The 27,193-nt window shown below is 38.2% G+C and overlaps 2 protein-coding genes across 3 annotated transcripts in view; both read left to right on the plus strand.

Moving 5' to 3' along the window:
• LOC139166905 (uncharacterized) overlaps nt 1–27,193 on the plus strand; it is a 984,072-nt gene that overhangs the window by 913,554 nt on the left and 43,325 nt on the right. The gene's annotated exons all lie outside the window — the stretch shown is intronic.
• On the plus strand, nt 812–25,768 carry DCUN1D2 (defective in cullin neddylation 1 domain containing 2). 2 transcript variants are annotated; one of them, XM_070751132.1, is made up of 7 exons: nt 812–1,201; nt 3,415–3,631; nt 8,535–8,703; nt 12,852–12,982; nt 21,324–21,406; nt 22,701–22,797; nt 25,247–25,768. In XM_070751132.1, the coding sequence occupies exons 1-7, from the start codon at nt 1,199–1,201 to the stop codon at nt 25,324–25,326; spliced, it is 780 nt and encodes a 259-aa protein (XP_070607233.1). In that variant the 5' UTR covers nt 812–1,198; the 3' UTR covers nt 25,327–25,768. The 2 variants fall into 2 exon arrangements, with proteins under 2 accessions (XP_070607233.1, XP_070607234.1); XM_070751133.1 differs by lacking the exon at nt 812–1,201 and adding an exon at nt 1,285–1,940.

The raw sequence follows: 27,193 nt of genomic DNA on the forward strand, positions 1-27,193 counted from the left end.
CGCGGTGCCCTGTGGGAACTGTAGTGAAGGAGAAAGCGCGGTGCATTATGGGAAGCATCCCATTTCCCCCCCCCCTCCCCGGGTTATAGCGGTACTGTATTTTTTATTTTTATTTGTTTTGTCCAATACACAATAATACACAATAATACACAATGAAAGTTATAGAGGATATACAGTATACGAATAGAATGTATCAAAGACAGTATAGAAATTTAGGAGTAAAATATAACTAGAGAGAATAGCAGAAAATATAAGAGATAAAAAAGATATTAGATAGATGATGGATAGAAGAGATAAAAGAGAAGATATAGGATATAGGAGAGACTATAAGACAGGAGACTGTAGGCACTCTGGTGTACTTATGTACGCCCCTTATTATATTATTATTAATATATCCTTATAGACTCTTGTATACCCTTATTAATATACCCTTATAGAAGTAGGAAACTTGTGTAGGAAAGAGTGGGATTTTTTTTCTCTTTCAGGTTTCGTTGGGACTCTTGATTCACGGAAAAAGGAGGGGAAATTCAAAAAGGTAAGTTTTGCTTTCATTCAGTAGTAAACAAAATAGGTTAGACAAGAGGTTATGCGCAGTTTCCATAGAAGCCCGTCCACAGATCCTCGGTCAGACTAATTCTAGTGCTGTGAATGGGGGTGGTGCTGTGAGAGCCACCACAACCAGTAGTCTTTTGAGTGAAGAAAGCATGCATGCCTGTCCAATCACAACTGAAACCGCTGAGTTTTCCATTGTTTCTGCCCAACAATTGTGCAAAATTAACGCGGAAGCTGCAGGGTGCGCGCGACTCTGTTGAGACAAATCTATGCAACCAGACAGTCAGGCCAGAAGGCCTCATGGGTAACGTAGTTCTAGCGTTCTGGCTGGGCCTGAGTGAAGCTCCTCAGCATCCTCCAGTTCAGTTCAAAGTAGCTGTGGAGCGGGAGCGAAAGTAAAAAGAGGAACGGAGGGAGGGCCTCGCACGGTGTGGTTTCTTGAACCCAGGCCGTGCGGACGATTTGCCCGGCCGTTGAAGCCCGCGAATTGAGGGAGGAGGAGGAGAGGAAGAGAAGGGTAAAAGGGAAAGGCGACCCGCGCGCGTGCGCAGAAACAAAGCCGTACTGGCGGCGGCGGGGGGACTAACAGTGGCGGCAGCGGCCGCGCTGGCGAGTGAAGTTGGGTGAGAAAAGCCCTGCCGATAAAATGGTAGGTGGGGATGGGGTGGGGATAGATTTTCCCGCCTAGAACGACCCCCCCCCCTCACAGCGCGCGAGCTCGGGGTGTGGGGGGGGGGAAGGAGGAGGTGAGGTAAGGCTCCTCCCGCGGGATGAGCAGAGTTCGCCCCCCGCCTGCGAGAGGAAAAGGGCAGAGCGGCGGGCGTCCTTCTACTCCGGGCGCCCCCCTCCTCCTTCCCCCCCCCGCCGGCAGCCCGCGTCATGGGGAGCTCGCGAGGGAGGGAGGGGGCAACGGGCGCGCAAGGAGCCGCGGCGGCAGGGCTGTGTGTGGGGAAGAGAGTCCCGGGCTGGGCAAGGGACGCGCCGCCACCCTCGCCCACGTACCTTTGCCTTTTTTGGGCAGGGGAGAAGCTGGCAGGTGGCTGTCGGACGAGCGACCCCGCCGTCGGTTCCCCTGGCCCGGGCTTTTGTCTTCTTTCCTTTCGCTCTTTATCGAGCCTTCCGTGGATGCCCCCACGAATCCTCCCTCACCTGTTCTCTCTTCAAGAGCTGGTTTCAAAGGAAAGCCTGTTGAAAAGACCTCCCCCCCCCCTCAGGGAGTCCACGCTCATCCTCCCCCCCCCCCCCCCCACCGTTTCTCGGGTTATTTCCTTGCATTTTCCCTTTTTTTTCCTTTCCAGCCGGGGAAATTTAGCGCCTTCGTTTTTGTAATTTTCCTCCTTGCTGCCCCGCGGCTTTTTATATTTTTCCCCTTCCTGACATTCCTTTAGGTGAGTGGCCTCTTTGATAGGGAACAAAATTGAAAAGAAGGAAGATCCCTATTTGGGGAGCAAAACAACCTCGTTTTAACACGTGGAATTGCAACTCCTCCTCCTCCTTTTTAAAACTTAAATTGTGAATTAAGTTGTGAATTTCAGTGCGTTTTCATTCTTAAGAGAGATCTATCTATCTATCTATCTATCTATCTCTATCCATCCATCCATCTGTCATCTATCTGTCTATCATGTAATCTATCTATCCTATCTATCTACCTACCTATCTATCTATCTCCATCCATCCATCTGTCATCTATCTATCCGTCTATCATCTAATCTATCTATCCTACCTACCTACCTATCTATCTATATTTATATGCTGCCCCACTCCCGAAATACTCTGGGTGGCTGTTAGGAATTAGGAAAGCTAAAGGAGGAAGAAGAAAACATGTGAAAATAGAACTTAAAACATTTAAATCTTATGTTTGCAGGGCAAATGCAGAAACTAGGCTCTTCCTTTTATTAGAATGTATGTTCTAAAAAACATACCTATATCAAGATTGCTTCTTTTACGCAATCTTATTTAGGCTCCGAAATGAAGAATCATATATAGTTGTGCAGGCTAAGTTATACTTGAAATTTGTTCGTTTTCTTAACTCTAAAATGATTTATTTGTAAAGGGAGGTTCTTTACTGAAGGATCTTCTTAAAGTGTGTAATAATCTTATTGAATAGAATAGAATTCTTTATTGACCAAGTGTGATTGGACACACAAGGAATTTGTCTTTGGAGCTCTACTGTTCAGAAATGCCATCAAAACCTAGATAGAAATTTTGTATAAAATTATACATTGACATTTTATCTTGGCTGGGTTTTTATAGGGCATATTTTTAAAATGTTACTTTTAAATATTTATGAAGGGCTTACTCCTGAAATGTTTTTTTTTAACTGGCAGGACCACATATATAGCAACTAATGTGTAATCCTGTGCATGACTACTCAGAATAAAGCACAAGTAATTGTGTATACATTTACAGTTTAAAACTTCTGAATCTATCACAGTGTAATTACACATTCATATTAAGAATGAGATACTTTTGGTTATTTACTGTAGGGCTACAATTATAAAGGTTCTTTCACTTAATGTTTTATACATTTAATAGAAAGCCACTGTGTAAAAAGTTGTGTCTTGTTACATGGAAACCTAGAGGCAGAAAGTTAGGACTGAAATGAATTGCCCTCAGATTTTTAATTTTTGTGTTAAAAATATATATGTTCCGTTATGTTTTCAGAAGAAAATGATGTCTTCTATTATAATGAAATAAGAGATATTTGTTTTGTTTTCTGGAATAAAATGTTACTACTCCCCCTCCCCCCCAAAAAAGTATACAATATTTTTTTTAAAAGAACAGGCAATTTTTGTAAAATTCTGGGAAAAAACCCTTCTGGATTAGCTTCATTGGCTTTCCTGCTTCTTTTGCATCCCAAAGCATAAGCTTAAATCGGCTCAGAAGGACAAGGTCCGCCAGTTTATGGCAGTTACCCAGGCTGGTGAAAGGACTGCTATATACTGCTTAATGCAGAATGAGTGGAAACTAGAAGTGGCAACAGACAACTACTTCCAGAATCCAGACTTGTACTACAAAGAATCCATGAAAATTTCAATAGACAGAAAGAAATTAGAACAATTGTATAACAGGTACAAAGGTAAGGTCTATTTCTTCACTTTTTCCTTTGAGCTTGATTTCCACTTCAGTTTAGAACTTCAGGGAAAAAAGAGCTACAGTTCTAGTATATTTACTAAGAACTAATCCCTACTGATCATAGTAGGACTTAATTCTAGGTATGCATTAATAGTATCAAACTATAAATATCATACTACTATCATACTACTCTATTTTTGTATATGTGTGTGCACGTGTGTTTAGACAGTATAATTTATTAAATGTAAAGCTGTTTCTGTTTTAAAAGAAAATATATGTAAAGAAGTTTAAATTTAAAATATATAAACATCTGGGCATTCATACTGGTAGTCCTCGATTTACAACCATGATTGAACCCCAAAATTTTGTTGCTAAGTGGGTTTTGCCCCATTTTACCACCTTTCTTGCCATAGATGTTAAGCGAATCACTGCAATTGTTAAATTAGTCACAATTAATCTGGCTTCACCATTGACTTTGCTTGGCGCAAGGTCACATAAGGGGATCACATGACCCCCAAAACATTGCGACCATTATAAATATGAGTCAGTTGCCAAGCTTCTGAATTTTGATCCATGTGACGAAAGGGATGCTGCAATAGTCATAGGTCACTTTTTTCAGTGCCGTTGCAACTTCAAACAGTTACTAATTGAACTGTTGTAAATCGGGAACTACCTGTACATTAAGAAGAGCAGACTAACCATATGTTTTGGATAGATGTGAACTATTCTATATAGGATGTGCATTGTCACCGTGGTATGATTAAATTATATTAATGTTTTCAGTCTCTTGTTCTAGACCACTTGCTATTCCACAAGCTTAAATTGGATTCTCCTGAAAATGTGAATGCAACTTAAACCTGTTACCTCGTTTTTATTGAATGTAGTGACCACATGTGCATTATTGTTAAGATTGAGCAGTACGTTCCACTGAAAGCATTGCTGAAAGAGTTAATGTACAACCTTTCCCAAGACTAGAGCCAGCAAGCGTCTATTTATAATTTTTCTTTATTTAGGTAAAAATAAATATGTTTGTTAATAAGTATTCTCTTTTAAAGATCTAGTCCAGGTAAAAAAATTGAATAATTTCTTTTATGGATATTTTGGAAGGTATTGGCCTAGAAATCAGTTCTAGTCTCACATTAGGCACGAAAGCCAGTTGGGTGATTTAGGACTAGTTACTCCCTCTCAACCCAAGCTATTTCACAGACTTGTGGAGAAAATAGGAGGATGAAAGGGTATTTATCACCTTATTTATAAGGTGAAAAAGGCAAGATAAAAGTCAAATAAATGGTTAGATGGTTACTTTCTTTTTGATTTTAAAGCTAAAACTCTATCTTAAATATTATGTACTATGCAGATATGTGCCTTTAATAGTTCGAAATAGTCCAAAGTAAGTTTTTACAAAATCCCTTGTTATGTCTCAAGTACTTTAATCCTTACCCGAAGTTATTATGTTCTCATTAGAGGCGCATTTGCTCACTCTCCTGCTAGCTTAAACTTTTGTTTTAGTGCTGATTCATTGGCCCTACTAATTCTGTTTGAAAACATTGAAAAGTAAAAATGGTAGCTGGTCCAAGCTATTGCAGCCTTTCTCTCTTTTCTTTTCTTTTCTTTTCTTTTCTTAGATTTAGAGGTAAATTTCAATCCTTAAAGGAATTTTTGGTATTGCTCGGCAGGAGGATTTGGGTATTAATTGTAGCCAATTCTCAGTGCTGGTTCCAATACAAGCTATTTAATCAATCTTGTTTCACCAATAAGTTGTATGGTTTTTTCTTTGTCTCATTTCAACACTTTACCCTCTAATACCAGGTTAGAAGTGAACAGCAGGGATTCAATTCACCAAAAGAAACTGTGGTCTGAATAAACCTGAGACCCCAGTCATAAAATTTTCCTTTCATATTTCTACAGTAAGTTGGCTGCAGATACACCTTTAACATACCCAACAAAAATGAAATCTGTTATGATTCTTTTCATGTTCTCATATTAGAATATTTCTGATAGTAATAATAATTCAGCAATAGAATTACTAAGTAGTCATCTACAGCAATTTTTGTAAAATGCCCTCAATTTGGAGTAGTGACATTATTAAAATTATGTTTTAATTTAGTTTATTCTCATAAAGTTTATATATATATATACAGTGATACCTCGTCTTACGAACCCCTCGTCGTACAAACTTTTCGAGATGCAAACCTGGGGTTTAAGATATTTTTTGCCTCGTCTTAAAAACCCTTTCCGTCTTAAGAACCTGAGCCCAGGTCCGCTCTTGTACTGCGCATGCGCTCTCTGACTGCCAAAGGGATTCCCCTGCCTTGTGACTGTCACCACCGGGATTTCTCATTTGCTTGCATGGGAATTCCCCGCTAGAATTCCCCACCCCCTTTTGCTTGCACCTGAGACGGGGAACGCCGGAGCTGCTCCATTTCCCTGCCACTTTCCCCTCTAGCCTTCCGCGTCCTCTGCTCCCCGCAGCCACCCCATCCTGCTGCCAAAATCCCCCTTAGTCTGCCGCTTCCTTCGCCCCATTTCGCTGCTAAAATCACCCCTCCAAAAGCTTCCTACACTGCTCCAAATTGCCCCCAAAATCGCTCCCCCAAAAGCTTCCTATCTTGCCCCAAATTCCTCCAAAAATCACCACTCCAAAAGCTTCCTATCTTGCCCCAAATTCCTCCAAAAATCACCACTCCAAAAGCTTCCTAAACCACCCCAAGTCACTTCCAAAGTCATCCAAACTCACCTCTGCTTTCAAAATGCCTCGTTTCTCCTTGCTGCCTTTCTTCATTCCATTTGCCTTCATTGGGACCTCGATTTGAGTGGCATGGGAAGTGGCTGGAGGGGTGATTTTAGAAGCAATTTGGGGCAAGATAGGAAGCTTTTGGAGTGGCGATTTTTGGAGCAATTTGGGGCAACGTAGGAAGGTTTTGAAGGGGCGCTTTTGGGAGCGATTTGGAGCATCATTAGCCTTCGTTAGGACCTCCATTCCTAGCTTCTCCTCGCTCCACTCCATTAGCCTTCATTTTGTCCGCTTGCTGCTTTTTTTTAAGCCTTAAAGTTTGGATTTTCCTAATGGGTTTGCACGCATTATTTGCTTTTACATTGATTCCTATGGGAAACAGTATTTCGTCTTACGAACTTTTCACCTTACAAATCTCGTCCCGGAACCAATTAAGTTCATAAGACAAGGTATCACTGTATTTTAGTTAATACACTTTGTTAACCTGTTTTACATCACAACGTTTTAGGTCATGTACGACTGAGACATTGCTTTTGTTATACTTGACCTGCTTTTATCTTGCTGGTCATTGAGCATAATATGTGTAGATGTTTACCCTTAACTAATGCTTTGATGAATTGTAAGTGTATTATTTTAACAAAACTGATTTTGTTGGATTTCTTTGCATTCCCAAGCTATTTCCTGCCAATTAGATCTTGCAATTTGCTATTCTCTAAAACTTCAGCCACATAACATTTCATTCCTTGTTGATTAACATGTGTGTAGAATACTTGAAATGTTGTTAAGACCTTTCCTTGTATGATTGTTTTGAGACAAAAGGTAGTCAGGCACATTCTGCCTTACCCAGGTATCTACCATTTAATGGAATGCTTTGTTTCCTTGGTCCCAAATAAGTAACATTTTGAGGCTTTACAGTTATCAGCACTTCAAGCACTGAGAGAGAGAACTACAGGTGATTAGTGGTGATGGAAATGGCTATCCCAAAAGATGCTTACATAAAATAGTTATAATTACAATTGATATTGGAATAGCTATCGTATAACTTGAAAATTATTCTTGCTAATTTCAGCTATAGTACAGGTAGCACTCAACTTACAACCACAATTGAGCCCAAAATTTCTGGTACTAAGCAAGATAGTTGTTAAGTGAGTTTTGGTCCACTTTATGAACTTTCTTGCCACAGTTGTTCAGTGAATTACTGCAGTTATTAAATTAGTAACATAGTTGTTAAATGAATCTGGTTTCACTCTTGACTTTGCTTGTTAGAAGTTCACAAAAAGTGATCCAAATTTTGATCATGTATGAGGCTGCTGAAGCAGTTGTAAATGTGGAAAAACTGTCATAATTCCCTTTTTTCAGTGTGTTGTAACTTTGGTTGGTCACAAAACAAAGGATTGTAAATTGAGAATTACCTGTAGTTAAATTAAGCATGCAGTGATGTGTACTGAAAGAACAAGTATCGCCTTTAAAAGGAGGAAGGCAAAATATGCGAACTGAAGTAAAAATACTTTCGAAATCTTTAGCTATTTTCTCTGGGAGAATAGAAATTTTACTTTTGGTTTTATTTTTAGTGAAGAAATTGATTTGACAATTTCTGGCAATGTTCATTACAAGGCTCTGCTTGGAACTAACAAATAATAGTTTAGAAGTGTAGCATGTGCAAAGAGGTTCCTTTTTTAAGCTGCTGGTGTCTAAAGAATGCTGATGTGACATGGAGAAACAGAAGTCTGCCTATCAACCCCCTGGAGACCTATGTTGCTTAAAATAGCAGGAACATCTTATTGAAATAATTGAGTGTTAGAAGTTCAACAACTCTGATTGTAAACCCTAATGAGTCTCAAAATTTTTGCTTTTCATCTCAGTCATCTAAATTTACTTGCTCATATTGGAAGAAAAACAGAATGGTCGCATTTAGGTTATTACATTGGACAGTTGTGCTTTAAATATCAATACTGTTGTATAATTACTACAATTTTAAATGAAATGAAGCTTTGTATTCAGATCACCATTAACTCCTTCTTTGACCGGATTTATATTATTATATTTTTTAGGCAATAAGAGTTGAAACTATAAAGGTGTAGTTTTCAAAATCAGAATAACATTGTATGAATATGAAAAAAATTACACATTTTTAATGTGAAATACGACAAAACCATTTTGTTTTAAAATACAGACCCACAGGATGACAATAAAATTGGCATTGATGGAATTCAGCAATTTTGTGACGATTTAAATCTGGACCCTGCTAGTATCAGTGTTTTGGTCATAGCATGGAAATTCCGGGCAGCAACTCAGTGTGAATTCAGTAAAAAAGAATTTGTAGACGGCATGACAGAATTGGGGTGAGTATAAGTTTTTATCAGAATTCCATTTTTTCCAATATCAAAACTGATCTTGTCAAATTGGTTTAAAATTCAATTATATGAAATATACAAAGAATTATGCAGGCATAAAGCATGCTTGTGGCATTAAAATGTAACAGTAACTTGCTTAATTAATTATGCAAGGACTGTAAAAAGTTTTGACTTAAGCCTACGGTTTATTAAGACTACATGAACATCTTAAAATAGGTAAAGATTAATCCAGTTCCTCAGTTCTGAATTTATTTATTCCCGGCCACAAACCATATTTTGCATTCATTTAGAGTGCTTTCGAAATAATTAACTCAACTGAAAGTTATTTTAAGTGGTTTTGCTGAAGGCAGGCACTTCTGAGAGCACCAATCTTGCTATTTGATGAAATGAAAACACAAATATTGTGGGATAAGCTATTAATATAGGTTTAATTGATTTCAAGTACAGGTAGTCCTCAACGTACCAGAGTTATTTAATGGCCATTCAAAGTTACACAGGCACTGAAAAAAGGGACTCGAGACCATTTTTCAAAGTTACAAATTTTGCAGCAACCCCATGATCATGCGATCAAAATTCAGATACTTGGCAACTGTTCATGTTCATGAGATGGAGAATTTTGGGGAGGTGTGTCTGTGCTGCGATCCCAAAGAAAGAACAGGCTGCAGGAAAATCCCCCACCCCTTTTACCTGCCAATCTTCTGTATTGAAGTTCCAAAGAAAGAACAGTGTATGTTTTAGAAAGAAAGGGAGGGAGATCCATCCAACCTCAGTTATCCAGGGCTGGCAGCCATATTCTCTCTCTCTCTCTCTCTCTCTCTCTCTCCCTCCCTCCCTCCCTCCCTCCCTCTCCCTCCCTCCCTCTCTCTCTCTCTCTCTCTCTCTCTCACACACACACACACACACACAAACAAATAAACAAACACAAACGTGTTCCTCACCACTACCACCCAGCCCTCCCATCGCTTCACTAACTTGCTTTGTTCAAATGCAGGGCAAGAAAAGTACCGTATTTTTCAGAATATAAGATGCGCCGGAGTATAAGATGAACCTTAGTTTTTTGGGAGGGAAATAGAGGAAAGAATCTGCTTACCAGATATTCATCTGGCTAGCATCCTTAGTCTGGTCAGCTTCAGAACATTATTTTATCCCCTGGTTAGGGCTTTAAAAAAAAATCTTATTCAGAGAGGATAATAATGAAAAAGCTCGCAAGCCAGTAAGAGCTGGGGAAAATCATTAGCACCTGTTTAGGGCTGGAAAGAAACATTTGGAGCAAGTAGAGTAATGGAAAAAAAAACTGCAAAGACTTAGGGCTTGGAAAATATAGTAACAATGAAAGAACCTACAAGGTAAGAGTTGGGAAGATCGTTAGTACCTAGTTAGGGCTAAGGGGGAAAAAAGCTTCGGAAAAAGCTACATTCAGGGTGTAAGACGCACCTGAATTTTCAGTCCCTTTTAGAGAGGAAAACAGTGCGTCTTATACTCTGAAAAATATTGGTAGTCTATGGGACTATGGTAAAAACACCTTCCAACTTCGTGAGATTATGTTTTCTTCATGAGAAGATGGAAGGTCTGAACTACCGTGTTTTTTTTTACCATAGTCCAACAGACTACTTTTCTTGCCCTGCATGTGTGATAGTGAAGAACGGGACTGGAAAGCAGGTTAGTGAAGCAATGTGGCTGCTTTGAGAGGGTTGAGCTGAGGTGATGGGCTTCTATATGTGTGTATTTGAGAGAGGAGGGGCCTGGCTGAAGGGCCTTTGTGTAAGCTGATGTGGGACCTTGTGGTAGCTCTGCAGCCCCTGCCTTGCTTTGTCCTCCACTACTACCATGCTACCTTGCTTCGTTCTTTGCAACGTGCCCAAAGGAGACGCCTTCCTGCTAGAATTCTGTGTCCAGCCAGGGAGCAGGTCCCAGGACTGCCCGATTCTCAACCACCAGCTGCATGGTAAAAGGGGGCTTCCTGCCAACCTGAAAGAGAGGCTGGGTTGCATAAAGGGTTCCCCCCCCCCCAAAGACCCTCTCAAGCGCCAGGCTCCACCCCAGGGAGTCTCAATCCAGGCCAAGCTCTTGACAACCAATTAAGGTAAGACTGTTCTTGAATGGAAAGCAAGACACATAGGGCCTCCTGCTGCTTTTGCAGCCTCACCTCGCTTCTCCCCCACCCTCCCCACCTGCTGCCACCCCAAAATTGTGCCCCAAAATAATAAGAACAATCGCCCCCCCCCCAAAAAAGGCAAACCCAGGGTTCCAAAGAAAAAGAAAAAAAGACAGGGTCTTCTTTTCGGAAAAACACAATAATACTAACTGTGGTTTTTGGCCCATCTTGAAGATGATCTAAAACACATTGTAGTAATTTACATAAAAATGATCAGGGCATAAATTAGCACAGGATATGTCTGTGACAAAATATTACTATAACTTACCCAGTAACCTAATCCAATAAAAGATACTCCATTCATAGATGACATTTATGTCTTTAATGACAAAGATTGATATAGACGTTTTTCAAATTAAGAAGATCTCTTTTGGAATATTAATAGGCTGTACATAACTCACCTAGACAAATATACCACCTGTCAGTAACATCTATATGTCTGGATTGATCTTTCTTGACTGTCATACAATTCATTTACTTTGGCAAAGCGCCACATTTTGTTTTTTCACTGGATTTTCTGAAAACAATACATTTCTACATTATTCTACATTTCTTACTGACCTTGCTGAACAGATTAATATAGATGTTAAATCTTAGGGAACATAAAAGGGAATTGAGAAGACTATACTTATTCAGATCTGGATTTCAATTTTGTCATCATAGTCTTCAGGAATGAAGGCGAAGTTTCTTCATTGGTGAAGTTGAACTTTATTTTTTATTTCTTTTTATTTTTTAAGACAAAAATATAAAAGGAGATTCAGAGTGAAAAGTATCAGACAAAAATTTGCTTCTAAAATGCATATACACTGCAGTATGATAAAAATTTGACATACCTTTCACCCAAATACACCCATCCTGCCAAATATAATAAGCTGTAATAACTAAAATCAAGTGAGAGTCAACAGAATTTAACAAATGAAAGTCAAAAAATAATTTTATAAATTGAACTGCCCGAAATGCTGACACTTAAGTATAAGATAAATATAATAGATTTTATCATCAAAGCCAACATACCACAATGTATTTCTAAGGTTTCTATGTAACTTTATGCTAAGCTATTCTTAGTAATATCCAAACCACTCAGAAATTCTGGTTCTTTACCTCCCTCCCTGCCATATAGTAGGCTTTAACAATGAGCTCTTAGTAGTATTTAATCAGATTTTGATTTTGTTTACTTCTATCTATACTACAGCTGCCTTCCAAGTTGCTCAAGTCAACTGCTCAAGTCACATCTACATTTTACATAATAAGACCTTTGTCAGGAGCATCCATCATTTTAGCTAGAAGAGCTAGAGTTTTCTGGAATCCTTTAGGATCTATTCATTCCAAGGAGGAAGGAATAGTTGCTGTAATTCTAAATTTCAATGGGAAATTGTTCTACCATGAGAAAAGCTCCACCAGAGTTCCAATCACCTTTCTAGTGTCTAAAGAGGCTGAGGAATGTAAGATCATGTACAGTGTAAATAGAGAAAGCAAGCACATTTATAATGAGCCCTTGTGGATAGTACATTTTATCAACAGCTGTCTATGATAATTTTGTTGTATGGTTGTATGATGATGATTTCTTAGTTAAGAATTACTGTTTTCAGCTTTACAAAAGAGAATGCTATATCTTTATCTTATTTATTGTTCTCATATAAATGCCCTTACACCATATTTTAACCCTGGTTAGGGTAAAAGGCCTTTATTTTACTACACTGGTTATAGCTGCCTATTATTTGCAAAATCACTATATATGCAATACAAAATGAATATGTAAATTATGTATTTATTTCTGTAGCACCATCTGAATGAAATATTATGGAATAATGTTTGTTAAATTAACATCACATGAATTAGTCTTACAATGGAACTTTTGTGCTGTATTTTGCAATTTCCCATTTTTTGAACAAATATTTTATAAGTTTTATAGTTATATTTCAAAATTCTAAAACAATACAATTGATACTGAATAAACTGAAAAGTAGCATCTTTTTACCAGGTGTGATACCACAGACAAGCTAAAATCTCTTTTACCAAGACTGGAACAAGAATTAAAGGATCCAATGAAGTTTAAAGATTTTTATCAGTTTACTTTTAACTTTGCTAAAAACCCTGGGCAAAAAGGTTTAGGTGAGTTTTTTTTAAGTTATTGTGTTTTCAATAATAAAGAGATTTTATAATAGCCTTTTAACAAAATGAAAGCTTAGGTGAGACTCACTAGTAGATTTTTTTAGGCGAGATATTCAGGTTGGCAGGGAAGGGAAGATTATTGTAATCCATAGCTTAGTGAATGGTTTAGCTTGCATGTTTTGAATAACAGATGTCACATTATTATTTGAAAAATATGATAAAATATCTTGATAAAGTACATTACAGTTTATTCTTAAGCAGAAATTAATATGTTGGCCATTATTTTTACAAAAATAGTTTTTAAAATCTCGGTTCTTACAGCTTTTGGCAATTTAGGATGTTCAATCAAAATGTGAACTTTTATGATGTTTTGTTCCAGAATGAGTTTCTTTTACACTATTCTTTCTCCCCCTGGTCTCTTATACTAAATTAGCATACATGTTGTATATATATCCTAGTTGCTAGAAGTCAAAGGATAAGTTTGCCCCATCTCAGCAGTTCCTGGTGACTTTTCTTTGTCACTTCCACAGCTTTTCCTATATAAAACATTTGTTCCCATTTTTCATTCATTGGCCCCTTTGGCTAAGGCAAGGATGGGTAGCTTTTTATGGTCTGTAGGGTCCTTGGTACTCCCCGAGCTTGGTTGTTTTCTTGTAGACATTTCATTATCAAATTAGATATCATCAGTGCTAGAAGAGAGAGGGGTTTGCTCTTATTTTATAAAAGCTTGCCCTGTCAGTGAGAGTGGGAGTAGTCTTGGTGATTCTTTGGTTAGGCTGTTGTTTACTGTTACCTTGTTTGTCTGAGTTGGTAATTTCTTGATTGGGGCATTGTTTGCTTCTTGATTGTTGGTCTAGTATTAATCTTGGTCTTAATCTGTACTCATCTGGTGTTGATAGCTGATGAGGTGTTCAGGTCTTTTTGTATCCTTTTTGTTTATTGTTTCTTTGGAATGTTCTTTTAGATGATGTTTATTTCTATGTGTCTGTTGATGGCTGATATGTCTGTGTACCAAACTTCAGGAACTCTTTGGATTTAGCTTGGTCTAGATCTGAAAAATGTTCGGAAACTTCATGCAGCTGCGAGAGCAATCATGGGCTTTCCCAAATATGTCCATGTTACACCAACACTCCGCAGTCTGCACTGGTTGCCAATCAGTTTCCGGTCACAATTCAAAGTGTTGGTTATGACCTATAAAGCCCTTCATGGCACCAGACCAGATTACCTCAGGGACCGCCTTCTGCTGCACGAATCCCAGCGACCAATTAGGTCCCATAGAGTGGATCTTCTCCGGGTCCCGTCAACTAAGCAATGTCGCCTGGCGGGACCCAGGGGAAGAGCCTTCTCTGTGGCGGCCCCGGCCCTCTGGAACCAACTCCCCCCAGAGATTAGAACTGCCCCCACCCTCCTTGCCTTTCGTAAACAACTTAAAACCCACCTCTGCCGCCAGGCATGGGGGAATTGAGATCCTCTTTCCCCCTAGGCCTTTACAGTTCTATGCATGGTATGTATGTATGTATGTTTGGTTTTTATATTAATGGATTTTAATCATTTCTAATACCAAATTACTATTGTACACTGTTTTATTGTCGCTGTTAGCCGCCCTGAGTCTCCGGAGAGGGGCGGCATGCAAATCCAATAAATAAATAAATTAAGGGCTGCAACAGGGGGGGAGGGGGCAGAGGGGGCATAGTCAGCTTGATGTCACTCGTGTAGGGGGTTTCTGTGGTGGCCTGAGAGCTTGGCCAGTAAAAACTGATTTCTGAGCTCCATTTTCAGCTGTGACGGCCCCCTGCAACACTCTTCCAGCGAAAACAGAGCTTGGGAAAGCCCACACGCAGCTCGCACAAGGTTCATTTTTACTGCAGAGGCACCACAGGCGATCCTTTGCTATTTCCTAGGTGACCCCGCAGGCCAGATCTAACCATGCTGCGGGCCGGATCTGGACCCCTGGTCTAGATGTTCAGAGTTTTCCAACTGAAGTTATGATTAAGCCTGAATGAAATTAAGAAGTTTTCATTATGTCTTCTAATTGTTAGTAAGTGTTGAGCTCTGCTAGTCTTCCGCCTATTTATCCTACACAGTCTGTGGGTTGTACTTAGGATGTTTTGGAAGGTTTTAGTTGGTTTATATGCTTTCCAGTGATGCCATATAGATGGAATAGTTTAATTTTTAACTTTTCTTTGCACATTTATGAATTAAATGTGCTTAAATGTTAAATGTTCAGAGGCTGTGTTAAATATTTCAGTTTTCTGTGTTAAGGCAGCTATGTTCTACATAGTATTATATGTAAACAGTTATATTTGATAAAAGAAACTATAGTTGACAGATTACCGGTAAGTAAATTTGGAATCCACTAGGACTGATATGGATAAAGCTAGTCTGGTTTTGAATTTTGTTTTTATTTAATGTGTGCAAACATTGCATGAGGAACATAGCTATGACAGAAGTTGGAGCTAACTTTCAAAACTCAGATCGTCTCTTAAAATAATCTAATGCACCAAAGGAATGCTAGCCTTATCTTTTGGAGACATATATGGGTTGTGAAAGCTATGCAAAAGGTATAGGAAGATAGCACATGCTATTTTGGGAAGGAAATACTTCAATTTTATACTGAACATGCATATATACAAAACAAATTACAGTGTTGTTGTCATATTGTTTCACAACAAAATGTGATAACAGGAAAGACTATAATTAGTTATTTTTGAGACAGGAGTAATAATAATAAAATAAAAATACAAATTTAATAAATAAATAAATACTACAAATCTGCTTTTATAATCTTATTTTGGGGTTTTTTTTAGCTGTTTGGAGTTGACTTGGTAAATTAGGAACAATTGTCACCCATGGCAAATGAACATTGCTTTTAGATTCATTCTCATTGTTTTATTTCACAAATTACTTAAATACCACAGTTATTTACGGTAAGTTAAAATTAAAATTGATTTGGCATATCTCTTGTGTAGATTCCTACAGGAAAGGTAATTTAAGTTTAAATTTAAATTTAGAAGTTGCTTTGAGTTTTTAGAATTAATGATTAAATGGTAGTTACAATATTATAGGTATATAATATTGTAACTACCATTGTTTTCCTTGTGAACATATGATATATCAGGTGAAGTGAGTACAGACTAGTCATCATTGTACATGGAAAATCTTCTAGGAGGGTAATTTGTACATTTACAAGACAAACAGTTACAATGTTATAGTACAATAAAGGAATTTCCTTAGGGTTGTATCTCAATACATATCTGATATTTTACCATAGATTCCATTAAGCTTTTGACCATACTAATGGCATGGACATTAATATTTTCCTTTTATAAGCAGAAACAATCTGCAGCCTATTGTAGGGACTGGATGATCCTTCGAATTTTCTGCAGACAATTGCAGAGTGATGATTGCCAAAACTATTTTTCCCACTTTTATAAACAAAAGAAAAAAATACTGTCCAGTCCAGTATATGTAAAAGAAAGAGATACACTGTATTCCTGTTACGTGCATTTTTCATTGTAGACTTGATTCAGATTTTAAACTTCTGGTTTAATATGCCGCGTTTTAAGTCCATGTTGTCATATCTCTTTGGCTGCTCATTTTGATACTTTTTGTTTCCTTAATAGGAAGGTTTATGTAGCAGTTTAATAATTTATTTTGGGATAAATATGCAAATTGAACTTATTTTTGTCTGAGATAATATCAAAACATGGGGAAAAGATGGGCATACCGGTACGAGGCTCCCTGCTTATTCACAATACACTATAATTTATTAAAACAGAAACATCCTCACATTTGTCCTATCTTTGGGTTGGTATGTTATTTGAAAATGTGTTTAATTTTTTAAAATCATATTTAAGCAAGCATTTATTCTTAAAATTTTCAGATATTCCACTGATTTGTTTTTATTGACATGGGCTATCTATTTATCATTTATTTATTAATTACTATATTCCATCCTTCACTCAGGAGCTTATTGTCAATATAATTTATATTCAAAGATGCAGATATTTGTACTTGAATGCCTATTCTGTTTGTGCATACTTTCCACTGATAGAGTTGGGGACAAAAAGCTGTCAATAGGTGTAGTTTTATTTATTATTTTAATGAAGGATTATATATTGTCAACTTCCAGTGGAGGCATGGCAAGCTAAACACATCTCTATGGAGAGTGAAGATAACAACCACGGCAAAGACCAAAGAACCGGTGAGTAGACCAGTTCTTTGGAACCTGTCCAGATAAGAAGACTGGAGATCACTCATATGTGATTTGGATGGTATGTCCTTGTATGGAGACTGCAAGATAATGGTCTTTAATGGGCCCGATTACCAGGAAATGAAGGAATTAATCATAAAGCTCATAAGCACAGCTGGCACCCTTAAAGACAATAAATTTGCTAACCTCACTTCTAATCATATTTGGAAATTGCTTATTGAAATATTTTAAGAGATCTTCAGTCTAAAAAGTCCACTGGTGAATTTATTTCTAAACAAAAGAAAAGTTAACTCAGGTTGAGAATCTAAACAATCTGAAATAAATGAATTTTCCTGAGAACCAGAATTAATTTCACTACTTCCAGTTATAACAAAAATAATAGACCCTTTCTTTGATTTAAATTAGATATCAGAGGGGAGAAAAGTTAGGGGGTAGAGTAAAAAAGTTGCCTTTAATATTGTGATTTACAAAATGATACAAAATAGTATAATAATTGAAATATTTTTTTAAAAATTGAAATATGGAGCCAAATATTAGTAGTGACAATATCAGTTAATAAAGTCTACTTCCAAGGATTGAGTTTGTCTAAAAGATGATGAAGGAATGACACATGGAAAAAAAATGTTTGATGAGTAATAGTAGAATCAGAAATAGTGGATTTTAAAAGTGTGGAATATAAAACAGAGATGCAAATTGGACATACAAATGACAGAAAAGTGTGGATTGCAAGGAATGCAAATTGGAAATATATTGATAGAAAAAGTATGGATTATAAAATAGAGAAAAACCTTGAGAACAACCCTCATAAGGACTTTTTATTAGATCTACAAAAAAGCTAATTAAGGCTTTGAAAAATACAAAAGACAAATCAAGAAAATGACCCTGGACAATGACTTTCCACTGGATTTACAAAACAGATCTGTGAAAGCCTCTAAGAAGCTTTTGTGATAAGAAAAAGACATACAACCTCTGAATGAATCAAAGATCAAGATTGTTAAAGTAAAAGAGAGGAATATAAAGCTGGTTTGTTTGATCATAAAGATAAAATAAAGTTCTGGTTTACTTTTATAAAGTTCTGATAAACTGTAATAGACTTTTTGCTGACACCAGAACTAAAAAGTTGACAATTTATGGTCTTGCATATAGAAGGTATGGATTATAGGAAGAAGAAATAAATTTATAAAGGATGATGAGTTATTAAATTTGTATTTCCTTCTAACGAAGATTGGAAGTCAGTTCTCTTTACATATTTCTTTTAAAAAATTAAATTTATTTTACTTTTCTTTTATTCAATTTTTTTGTGAGTTTAATTTGTAATTGCTTTTTTTATTGCATTTAAAATCATTAATAAAAATTAAAAATGTAGTTTCAAGTAAACTTCACTGCAATATATGCATTTAGGGAAAACATTAGCATACATATGAAAATATTTGTACCATTCATATTGTCAGATACAAATCTTACATACATAAAATTATTTTAATCTTGGTAATAATAACGAAAAATGATCTGGTTAATTTGTGAAGCTACATGCAGAATAAATAAAAATTAGTATATATATTTGCAATAACATGCATTGCTTTGGTAATCTCCTGATATTTCGGTTTGTTTACAGTAGAGAGAACTCAGAATAATGAGCAGTGCACTTGTATCAATAGTATCCTCTGACAAATACAATATTATTTGTTATTTAAGATGCCCTCCCCTCCCAAAGTGGGTGGAAATGTCTGTATGTCTTAATAGAGCAAATGTTGCTGAAGCCCCACCCACCCACCCACCATCTCTCCTACATGTTGACATCTGCCTCCCAGAAATTTGCCTCCTTGCGGCAAACAACCTGGTCAGCTTCAGCACAGCCTGATTTAGCACGAGCAGCTGATTTGCAGTTAGATCAGCCTCCTGAAATTCTTCTGATCATCTGTTCCAGGCTGCAGGGATCGCCAGTGCCCATTGCTGCCCGTTTCAGCGTGCCCCATTTTCAGCCCCCACACATCCCATTTCAGCCTCTATGCATCCCATTTTCGGTCTCCACGTGCCCTATTTTCAGCCTCCACATATCCCATTTCCGAACGGGCCAAATCCAGGGTGTATGGAGGCCGAAAATGGGTGTACAGAGATGGCGATGGGCAGCAACGAGCCCCACAGCCTTGAACAGCTAATCGGCGGTATTCCAGGAGGCTGAACCAACCATCAATCAGCTGCTCTTGCTAAATCAGGCGGTGCTGAAGCTGACCTGGCCATTTGCTATTTGCAAGGAGACAAATTGCTGGGAAGCAGAGGCAGATTTTTTTTTTCTTGTTTTCCTTTCCAAAAACTAGTTGCGTCTTATGGTCCGAAGCGTCTTATATTGTGAAAAATATGGTACAGTGGTACCTCAAGATACGAACCCCTCGTCTTATGAACAACTCGTGATACGAACCCGGGGTTCAGAAAAATTTTGCCTCTTCTTACGAACTTTTTTCGAGTTACGAACCGGCGTTCGGAGACTGCTGGGAAGACGCACGGCTGTTTTAAAAGGTGACAGCCGGGCGGCAGGGCTTCCCAGAAGCCTCCCAAACGCCGGTTCGTAACTCGAACAAAGTTCGTAAGAAGAGGCAAAAATTTTCTGAACCCCGGGTTCGGTTCGGGAGGTTGCTGGGAAGCCCCCCAGCCCGGCTGTCACCTTTTAAAACAGCCGCGCCGCTTCCCAGCTGTCTCCCGAAGCCGAACGCGGAAGTTCGGCTTTAGCGTTCGGCTTCAGGAGACAGCTGGGAAGCGGCGCGGCTGTTTTAAAAGGTCGCAGCCGGCCTGGGGGGTTTCCCAGCAACCCAGGCCAGCTGCGACCTTTTAAAACAGCCGCGCCGCTTCCCAGCTGTCTCCTGAAGCCGAACGCGGAAGTTCGGCTTTGGCGTTCGGCTTCAGGAGACAGCTAGGAAGCCGCGCGGCTGTTTTAAAAGGTGACAGCCGGCCTGGGGGGCTTCCCAGCACCCCCCCAAACCCCGAACCCGGGTTCAGGGGGGTGCTGGGAAGCCCCCCAGGCCGGCTGTCACCTTTTAAAACAGCCGCGCGGCTTCTCAGCAGTCGCCGAAAGCCGTTTTTTTGCGGGGGGGTTTTTGGTTGCACGGATTAATTGACTTTACATTGTTTCCTATGGGAAACAATGTTTCGTCTTACGAACCTTTCGTCTTACGAACCTCCTCCTTGCACCAATTAAGTTCGTATCATGAGGTATTACTGTACTTCTGATGTGCATTGGACTATTGTATGAAATATGATGTTTTTCGTAGAATATTTGGGGATACATTCTGAAAAAATTAGGTAAGGCAGGAGAAAACCTATTCTGTGTTAGTTGAAATGAATGTGGTTATTCTTCATGAATTTAACAATTTTCCTTTCTGTCACATTCAACATTATATCTTGGGAGCTATCTTTTGACTATAGTAAAAGGGTTGATATTTTGCATAGATAAAGTGAAATGTTGTCTAAGCTACGATGTCATAGCATGATAACAAGGAAGAGTAGCATTTTGTATATCACACGTCTAATATACAGCATGGTTGGACAAACAAGGCCTGAGAATTAATTAGACCCATTGCATATTTGCAGGCCTTAAGCGTAATTATTTATTTTTAAACTTTAAAATGGCTTAGAATTTGTACAGGCACTAACTGCTCTTTAAAAAATGTAACCGAAAATTTATGGAATTACAGGTAGTCCATGACTTATAACCCTTACAGCACTAAAAATATAACTTATGACAATTTTCACACAGTTATGCAGCATGTCCATGGTTGTGTGATCAAAATGAATGGCAACTGGTTTGTATTTATGACGATTGCAGTATCCTGGGATTATGTGATCCTGTTTTGTGACCTTCTGACAAACAAAAACAATAGGGAAACCAGATTCACTGCACATACTATTAACTTAACAGATCCAGTGATTCACCTACCTCTCTCGCTTAGCATCATAAATTTTGGGTTCAGTGGTGATCATAAGTCATGAACTACCTGTTCCGAATTTTCTTGCCATGTATAATATAAAACCAGATATTTTCTTTCATACATATTTTCATTTTCATGCATAGGTAGGGATATGGAAAACTAATAACAACTAATGTGATTTGTAAATTACATTTATGTCTTTCAGATCTAGAAATGGCAATTGCCTATTGGAATTTAGTGTTATCAGGAAGATTTAAATTTTTAGATCTTTGGAATAAATTTTTATTGGTAAGTATCCTATAGGATTATTCCAAGTTCCGAATAGAAGTATAATAAATTCAGTTTAGCAGACTATATAGGAAAACAGTTTGTGCATTGGAGTTTATTGACAGCAAATTGGGAGCAACTCATATAATTTATGTATGGTATGTTGTGTGTATGTTTTTTAAATTACGGGGTTTTTAGTTTTAAATATTATATTTGTATTTTACATTGTGTTCTACTATTGCTGTGAGCCACCCCGAGTCTACGGAGAGGGGCGGCATACAAATTTAATTAATAATAATAATAATAATAATAATAATAATAATAACAACAACAACAACAACAACAACAACAACAACTCATCAACATGTTATTTATGTAATTACATAATTAAGATTATTTGCATCAATTATACAAGCTGCTTTGAAAACTACATATTTTTTCCATTATTTATGGCTACATTTTTTAAAAAAATGTTTTTATCTATTGCAAAATTCCTTTGTTTGGGGTCCATAAAGTTGATGTTTTATAGTAATTTTATTGTAATTTGTTCTATTTATTTATTTGGGTGTTTTTTGTATATATATTTTTTATTTTTCACCACATTAAGATAAAACGTATTTAAATAAAAACACAGTACCAATGTCTAATCATGTACATATACAAAAATGTTCATATCATTTATATACTTAAAAGAGTTTCTTTACTTTCTGCTTTCATTTCAACTCCATAACTTCATCCCTCCAACATTTAAACTAATTAACAGATAAAAGTTCTGGTCCAACTGTAGTATCTGAACACTCTTCAAAGTAGCCCATGTAGACCACATTGCAATAATCCAGCTGTGAGATGATAAGGGCCTGAGTGACTCTGAGAAGAGCTTCTCAATCCATGTAGGGTCGCAACTGGTGAACTGGTTGAACCTGTGCAAAGATCCCCCTAGCTACAGTTGTCAGGAATGGCCTCCCAACTGCCACCTTTAACAGTTGTGGGAGAAACCCCTCCCTCAAGAAGGCATTGACCAAAGCCTGGAGCCAGCCTCATGACACTTCCCTGGTAGACGAAACCAGCCAGAAGAGGCACGGGTCCAACAAACAGGTACAGGAACTCATCGCTCCCATAGCCTTGTCCATTTCCTCAGGAGTCATGGGCTCAAATTCATCCCACACAATAGGACTAAGATCTGCCCCTATATCATTACTAAATCTTGATTTATTTCAGTCTCCTAATAATTTTAATCAGTATCTTGTCTGTAAAGATGTTATTAAATCTGTCAAAATATAAATTGAATTTATACTAGATTCTTTTTCTTACATAGGAGCATCATAAAAGGTCAATCCCTAAGGATACTTGGAACCTTCTTTTAGATTTTGGAAACATGATTGCAGATGATATGTCAAACTATGATGAAGAAGGTAAGTGATGTAGATATGAAAGTTTAAATATGATTATTTTGAAATATTGTCTTTAAAAATTCTACCTATAACTAGATACCATATTAGCAATATTTGGAATTTAACTATTAAAGGGGTTGGCAACCTTCTTCTCCATTGCTGCTTTCACTGTTCCTCCTGTGTTGAGGTGGTTGTTGAAGGTGTCACCAAAATGGCTGTCCAAGGAGGAGGCAAATGCTCCCTCCGTCTCTGTTGCAGGTCAGATAAATATATTTCTTTTTGGAACAGTGGGACAGATGATTATGGAGGGTAGGCCACATCTTGCTGTTGCTAACCCTCACATTATAATCAGTGGGATTAATTTGAGTTCCATTGATTTTAGTGACTTCGCGAATACAAGTTAAATTTCAATTTCTTAACCAATATTTTCTTATTTATTGCATGTATGGATATACGAGGGTCACCCAGAAAGTAATGCAACACATTTTTTTTCTTCAACAATTATTTATTGAACACAATGACACACACAAGAAAGAATGATGTTTCTTCTACACTCCCTATTTTTCCATTTATTTATTTTATTTATTTATTATTTAGATTTATATGCCGCCCCTCTCCGCAGACTCGGAGCGGCTCACAAGACACAACAAATCGTAACAAATCCAAATAAATTTAAATATTTAAAAAGTTTAAAAAGAACCCCAATATACTAACACACACACACACACACAAACATACCATGCATAAATTGTACATGCCCGGGGGAGATGTTTTAGTTCCCCCATGCCTGACGGCAAAGGTGGGTTTTAAGGAGTTTACGGAAGGCAGGGAGAGTAGGGGCAGTTCTAATCTCTGGGGGGAGTTGGTTCCAGAGAGTCGGGGCCACCACAGAGAAGGCTCTTCCCCTGGGGCCCGCCAACCGACATTGTTTAGTTTACGGGACCCGGAGAAGGCCCACTCTGTGGGACCTAATCGGTCGCTGGGATTCGTGCGGCAGGAGGCGGTCTTGGAGATATTCTGGTCCAGTGCCATGAAGGGCTTTAAAGGTCATAACCAACACTTTGAATTGTGACCGGAAATTGATCGGCAGCCAATGCAGACTGCGGAGTGATGGCGAAACATGGGCATACCTATGTAATCTCCATCCCGTTCTATGGCCTTCCTCCAGCAAGACCCAAGCGTGGGTATGCCCAGTTGGTACCACTCCTTGTTCTGGTCACAAAGCCATTTCTGCACTGTATGAATCACCACTTTGTCATCCTCAAAATGTCTAACCATCTAACCTGTGACTAACCGTACTTCTGTCGACTGCAGATTCTCCATAAACTGTACACAAACATTTGTGAATGTTCCCAACAGTTTCTTTCTCCGCAGTGAGAAATTCAATGACGACACACCGCTTGTAACATACATCACTTACAGACACCATTTCGAAACACGTCTGAACCTACGCTGTCTGAAGAAACACAAAATTTCCACATGCACTCCTGACAATTTAAATAATGTATATCTAAGGTTTTGCATTCGTACCATTACTGTAGGTGGAGAAAAAAAATGTGGTGCATTACTTTCTGAGCAACTCTCGTATGTATGTACTGCAAAGAATTGTGATTCTAAAATGTAGCTAAGTATACTTTATTTAAATTAGATGTTAAAAGTCTTTCTCTCAGATTATTGTTATATTTTCCCATAAAGAAGATGCATTGATTTTATAGATTTAGATTAATAGGACTGTACATCTTGCCATAGTGACTCTAGGGAGCTAGCAATAAATAAAAATACCACGCAAACTTTTTAAAAATCCATGATGAACATTAAGATAAAAGCAAATCTAATAAAATAACATCTCAAGGGCTCCAGGTAACCTCTTGATTCCCCATGCGTAAGAATGCTTTTTGGAACATCAGCAGGATTGGGATCAATTTAATCTTGGGGGTATGGTATTCCAAAGGCCAGACAATGTGTCAGAACACAACTGCAAGCCAAGAAAACCTTTAGCTCAAAGCCTGCTCTTTTAAGGAGAGAGTCACCTTATCTAGCTTTTAAAAAGGCTTATAATTTCTTAATAGTGATCCCACCTTACTGGGATTCAGCTTGATCCTTTTTTTGACCAGCCTCCAATAAGCGGACAAGACCTCCATTGCATCTTTTACAATTATAATGCAACTGAGAGATGTATAGTTGTGTTCATTAGGGTTTTGATGGTATGTGTCCATAACTAACAAATGAGCAATTGTGTAATTGCTAAATAATGTGAGGAAGAAGACTGAGCCCTCGGCTGTTCTGTTCCCCTATTCCTATTGAGTGGATTCCCCTTCTCTGGGAAAATTAGAAATGGGACAGTAATTGACGAATAACTTTAGGTCAAGACATATCACCACCTCCTCCTCCAGGAGGTACAGATTACTATAAGGTCAGATTGCTGTAAATATTCAGAGCCTTTATTCAGAATTGTTTAATTCCTCTTTAGGAGCGTGGCCAGTCCTAATAGATGATTTTGTGGAATATGCAACACCAGTAGTCACAGGAGGAAAACGTAAAGCTTCCTAACCATGACTTCTCAGTGGACTAACTCTGCAGTGTGAACTGCATCGGGTAATGAAGACTTTTGGCCAATAACTGTGCACACTGTCACCAATTTCAAAAGTTGAGGTTGGATGCCACTGACAAAACAGAAATTTCTACTTCTGCAAGAAAATGATGGCTGACTCATGGACACTGCAAGAAGAAATTCAAAAGATAGCTCAGGCTATCTGTAGGATACTGGCTTCAATTACTGTACTGGTTGTATTATATAGGATGTAGATTTTGCATGATTTTATACTTTGGAGAAGTTTAACTAGAGGCCATTTTAGTAAAAAATTGACAGCACAGCATGCCATTCAGTTCATAATACAGGGTGAACACCAGCAGTTACATAATACAACTGTATTATATTGTACTTATATTAAAAGCAGTATTTGTGATATATAAATTAAATCTCTAAATAAAATATGTGATGTGTGGTATTTTTCTACATATCTAAAATACATTTAGAGAATACAGTGCAATATTTATTGATTTATTTTCCTGGTGCAGGATTCTGTGTTTTTAAATCTTTTTATTACAATCTGCGTTTTTAAAAAAAACACGTTTTCCTCATTCTAATGCCAAATGAAGTTTGTACTCCTCATTGACATTATTTAATGGTTTCTTTGTGGAAAGCAGTTTCCATCACACTTCTATCTCTCTCTTTGTTCCCGTCCTGGACTTCAATTACAATGAAAAAACGTTTTTTCAAGGAACAAGCTTTTGATGACAGCTTTCCAAGGCAGGGGTCTCCAACCCTGGCAACTTTAAGACTTGTGGACTTCAACTCCCAGAGTTCCTGGACGAACTCTGGGAGTTGAAGTCCACAAGTCTTAAAGTTGCCAAGGTTGGAGACCCCTGCCCTAAGCAACACCATTCTCGTTGCCAGACTTAAGGAAGTTTTATCAGTCCTGCTTCTCTAACTGATCTCAGCGAGGAACCATTGTTGGGGCTACAAGCCAGATTCTCCTACTTTTCCATCAGCTGTCCCCACTGCATACCACAGTGGCCCACATGATCGGCTTTCTGCTCCCTGCCTCTCTCAGCCATCTTCCTAGCAGCTTTCTTGCTTCCCTTAACTCACTACTTACAATTGCCCAGAGTGCTGCCTATCAAATCAGCACCCTCATTCCTTTCCTCTTAACTCAGAAAGTAAGAGAGTTGTAAGAGGGATTTAGGGATGCCTCTTACTCATGTTCTGAAGCTTGAGCAGCACTTTCTTGAGAAAACATGCTGCACTGTTTCAGACAGCCTTCCCAAAAATTAATAGTTTATTTCAGCAGTGTGCTACAAGCCAGAACCCTAAATTGTGTTCGCCGCCACGGCTCGTAAGTTCTTGTGGGACCAGCGCGATTTTGCTGCTGCACCTGTGAAGGTAGCAAAATTGCACCCCTGTTTCGTCGAGGTTTTACCTGCGGCTCCGTGCGTGATTTTGCTACCTCCACAGGTGCAGCAGCAAAATTGCGCTGGTCTCGCAAGAACTTACGAGCCGTGGGAACGAGCGCAATTTAGCATTCTGGCTTGTAGCCCACTGCTGGGTTATTTTGGGATGCTGTTTGGATTACAATACTGATATATCCAAAATTGATTGTAGACTTCTCCTTTGAAGGGTGGCTGAAACAATGTGGCTTTAAGTATCAGTAACCTTGCCATATATTTAATAATAAAGAAACCTCAATTATTTTAAATATACTGAGTGAATTGCAGGCATATTTTAGCTGAAGATAAAGTCTGCTACTGTCACTGCTTAATTTTCAACCGAAATCGAAACTACTTAAAAAGTACTCAGCAGAAATAAGTGCAAAAGAGTATCTTCTGTTTTTGTATTAAAATATCAGGGTGGTGAGCA

This window comes from Erythrolamprus reginae, chromosome 4 (assembly GCF_031021105.1).
Source record: "Erythrolamprus reginae isolate rEryReg1 chromosome 4, rEryReg1.hap1, whole genome shotgun sequence".
Taxonomy (NCBI): Eukaryota; Metazoa; Chordata; class Lepidosauria; order Squamata; family Dipsadidae; genus Erythrolamprus; species Erythrolamprus reginae.